Below are 3987 nucleotides of genomic sequence, written 5' to 3' on the forward strand. Positions count from 1 at the left end.
CCACCCCCGCCCCCCTCAACCGCGGGCAAGCCCGCAAATACCCCGATGCAGACCTCCGGTCCTCCGCCCACAACCAGGAGCTTGACGCGCTCGACACAAAGCGTGTCATACAGTGGACACCTGACCTCCTACTCTCGCGTAATACACGCCTCATTCCCCTTACGATGGGGTACCGGTACAAGCGCGACAAAAATGGCAACGTCACAAAACGGAAAGCACGCTGCGCGGCTCGAGGAGATACAATGATACCAAACGTTCATTACAACCCCGAACGTACTACAACCTACATGGCAGACAAGTCCTCGGTACGCCTGCTAATCGCCATTGCCGCAGCCCACAACCTCCTCATTGAACACATTGACATTGAGGCCGTACCTCCACGAGGACTTCGACCACAATGAGGAAAGCCTGTCTACGTCCGTCAGCACCCCTGTTTCGACGGAACGTACAAGCATAAATGTAAACGGGGAAAACTTGTCAAGAACCTCTATGGCACCCCGCAAGCAGGAATCACATACCTGCAAGCCGTTTTAGGCCTCCTCACCAAGGATGGCTTTCACCAATCTGAGGCACACACCTGCCTCTTCCACAAAATAACCCCCTCCTCAGCCACATTCGTGGCGATCAGCATGGATGACTTCACCGTCACAGCGACCACGCAAGCGCTGCTCGACGAATTCGCAAACCTGTTGACAAAGGCGTACACCATAAAGCGCCTTGGTGAGCCCCGCACGCTGCTCGGATGGACGGTACAGCGCACCGCCAACGGCGCGCTGCACATATCCCAGCCTACCGCCACCGCATGCATCCTGCGCAAAGCAGAGATGACCATTGCCAATGGCAAGCCCACACAGTACCAGGACAGAAGACGCCTCCACGGCCCCACCGACCAAGATGAGCCCTTTTCCAAAGAAACTGAAAAAGTACCAACAGATACTCGGTGACCTGAGATATATCGCCGACTCCACGCGCCTGGATATTTACTTTGTCATCAACCGCCTGTCGGTCACCACCAAAGCCCGGAAAACACGGGCTTTGGTGGCGACCGACAGGCGGTTGTAGATGACAAACCCATGTACAACACCCCCTGATCACGTCATACTCGGACGCCGACCACGCGGCAAATGTCACCAACCGGAAATCCATATCTGGCATTGTCCTATACAGTGGCACTCCGATATGCTGGGGATATATGCAACAGAGCATCACGGCCCCCACTACGTGCGAGGCAGAATAAATTGCCGCCACCGCCGCAGTGCAGCAAACTGCATGGCTTCGCCGGACCCTCCAAGACATTCGCATGCTCAGCCCACATCCCGCCCCCTTCTTCATGGATAAATAGTCTGCCATTAGCGTCGCGCGAAACTCGGGACCGACCAAACGCCGCAAGTTCATTGATCTCCGGCATCACTTCTTGTCCCATCACGCACGCAAGGGCAACATCGTATTGAAGCATATCCCGAGTGCGGACATGCCCGCGGACATATTCACCAAGCCGCTACGATCGGAGCCGTTCCGAAGCTCACGGCGAAACTCCAAATCATCGCCGCCCCCCATACCCCCGCCGCGGCGCAGCAAGACTACGCAGCGACGGGGGGAGTGTAATCATTCCCATGTCCAGTTTCTGTCGCTCTGCGGCCGTACTGCGTCATCTGTAATGATCTCTCTATCATGAGTCCCATGCACAGCTCACACACCTGAGCCACGCACACACGAAGCACAAATGCAGCTCTCCAGGCAGCGCCTCCGCCACTGGCGCCGCTCCGCTTCTTAGTCGCGCACAGTCCATCTCCCTCAGTAAACTCGGGCATCGTTCCTTGCACCACATACTTGACTTTGGACGATATAATCGAAAGCAGAAAAGAGAGAGACGTAAAGATTGCTGCTGAGAGGCATCTCAAAGCTGAGAAGAAGGAAGAGCGGGACCGCAGTCGAGGCCGGATGCGATTCTCGAAGGAGAATCGCTGTACAAAGTCAGCAGCTGATCCAAAATACACAGCCTCGCTGTCTCCCCCACAGCCTGAACATTTCTCTCCGACTTCTGGGGCGAGATTCGGAGCGGCAATTAGTAGTACAATCTCGAGGCAAGCGTTCAGTAAGGATTTGAGGGGTGAAGAGGAAGTTGTGGAATCTCTGTTATCGCTTTCCAGTACATAACTAAAATCACCAATTTGCCCCTTTTTGCCTTTTGAGCCCTTTTGACACGTATCGGAAAATGTCGAATGGCTTCCAACAGGTTGTTTTTGCCAGCGTCTTTTCGTCGGGGATGGCACATGGACACCCGACTGGCTGTAGCGGACATTTTTTGGCTGCTCGGGATAGTGCCATTCAAAACTTGTGGGGCTCTGCCAAAAAAATTCCTAAATTGCCCCGGCCAGGAAGGGTACAGTAGCGAAATCGAACAGAGCTGTAAGGAAAGGAACGTAGGGGAAGATCGTACGGTAGGAAGGATGAGCGTTAGCGAAATCCAACATTTTTAATGTTTAACAGTTAAGGTTACCTACCCTCTGGTGTATGCCGTAGGCATACACCAGAGGGTAGGTAACTGTATGCCTACGGCATACACCAGAGGGGTAGGTACTACTATTACTGTAAGATAAATACCTACCTACTAGGTAGGTATTTATCCTACAGTAATACAGTAGGTACTGTACCTTATCATATACCTCACATCTTTACAGTATTTACATCAGAACTGTGAGACCCTCAGTGATCTGCTGGGGAACCAATTGCTGTGAGTGTCTTTCATAGCAGCTGAGTTAGTTTTAAGAGCGCCTTAAGTACCTCGTGGAAGCATACTGTAGAAAGAGAAAAAAACAAGCCTTGGTGAAAGCCGGTGACCCTATACCGCCTGCTTCCGTCCCGTTAAGAAGCATGAAAGAAGAAGAAAAAGAGTTTGCCGCCCATATTCGGTGGCTTAAATGCAATCTTCGCGGAGTACATGAAGCTGTTCTCTTTAATCTTGCTACAAGGTATCGACTTCACGCGGTGCCTTTGTAAAGCCATGTAGGGCTATTCATGTGAAGAGGGAGCGGTTGAAACGAGTCTCATACACCTTCCCACTAATGGATAGGGAATGAAAACCCCGCAACTCCAAACTCATGCATGCTGACCTTTCATCATCTGCATTTCCCGGACCGCTGTTCCAAAATCAGAAAGTCCGAAGTGCGGTTTTCCACAATGAAACGCAATCAACGACCACAACCTTACACATAGAAAAAAGCATGCGAGAGCACCAACGCCACAAACGGTGCAATGATAAACGAGGTATAACCCTTCTCGCCAGCCGCGGCGAGCGCCTCACGGAGGCGGCATCCTTGTGTAAGTTGCGCTCGACGGTGCGGACCGGGTGCCCGGTCTTCACGAAGCGTCGAGCTATTGCGGAGCAGGGGGCTGGCCTGGTTGGGCGTACTGCGGCTGGGGTGGCGGGGCGTAGTGCGGTTGTACGGGGGGCTGTTGCACGGGTTGTTGCAAGGGTTGTTGCATGGGTTGTTGCATGGGTTGTTGGGGCGCCTGCTGCGCGGGCTGTGCGTAAGGGAGCGGGGGGTCGACGAGTTTTTCGGACCTCTCGAACAGCGGCTCCTTCCGACCCATGACTGTGATGGCGATGATGATGGCGATGATGATGGACAGGAGTAGGGAGAGGATGCCCCACTCGAGGGCGTGCGAAGCCCTCGAAAGCGCGCCGCTTTTGACAGTGAGAACGGCATCTTTAAAGAGCAGCTCAAAGCAATCGCCAGGGACGGCCAGGGCGATGATGGCGAAGATGACGAGGACCGGGACACTGATGACGATGGCATTGGACAGGATGTGGTGGGGGACAAGAGGCATGTCGTAGTGGCGCAGCAGCAGCAGCAGGAAGAGAACCACGAAGATTAACTCGGACATTACGGAGAAGGCGACGCCGGCTTTGGTCTCGCCGTTGGTGCAAATCATTGCTGTGCAGGGGGGGAGTGGGAGGGGGGGGAGAAGGTGGGGGTTTGGGGT

General features: G+C 53.9%; 1 protein-coding gene; it reads right to left on the minus strand.

Annotated features, from left to right (window-relative positions):
* Nucleotides 1–2936: 2936 nt before the first annotated feature.
* On the minus strand, nt 2937–3800 carry CHC_T00003119001 (hypothetical protein). XM_005714181.1 is given in 2 exon segments: nt 2937–3206; nt 3207–3800. The coding sequence occupies 1 exon segment, from the start codon at nt 3798–3800 to the stop codon at nt 3207–3209; it is 594 nt and encodes a 197-aa protein (XP_005714238.1). The 3' UTR covers nt 2937–3206.
* Between the last annotated feature and the right edge of the window lie 187 nt (nt 3801–3987).

Source organism: Chondrus crispus, genomic scaffold (genome assembly GCF_000350225.1).
Source record: "Chondrus crispus Stackhouse genomic scaffold, scaffold_174, whole genome shotgun sequence".
NCBI classification, from domain to species: domain Eukaryota; phylum Rhodophyta; class Florideophyceae; order Gigartinales; family Gigartinaceae; genus Chondrus; species Chondrus crispus.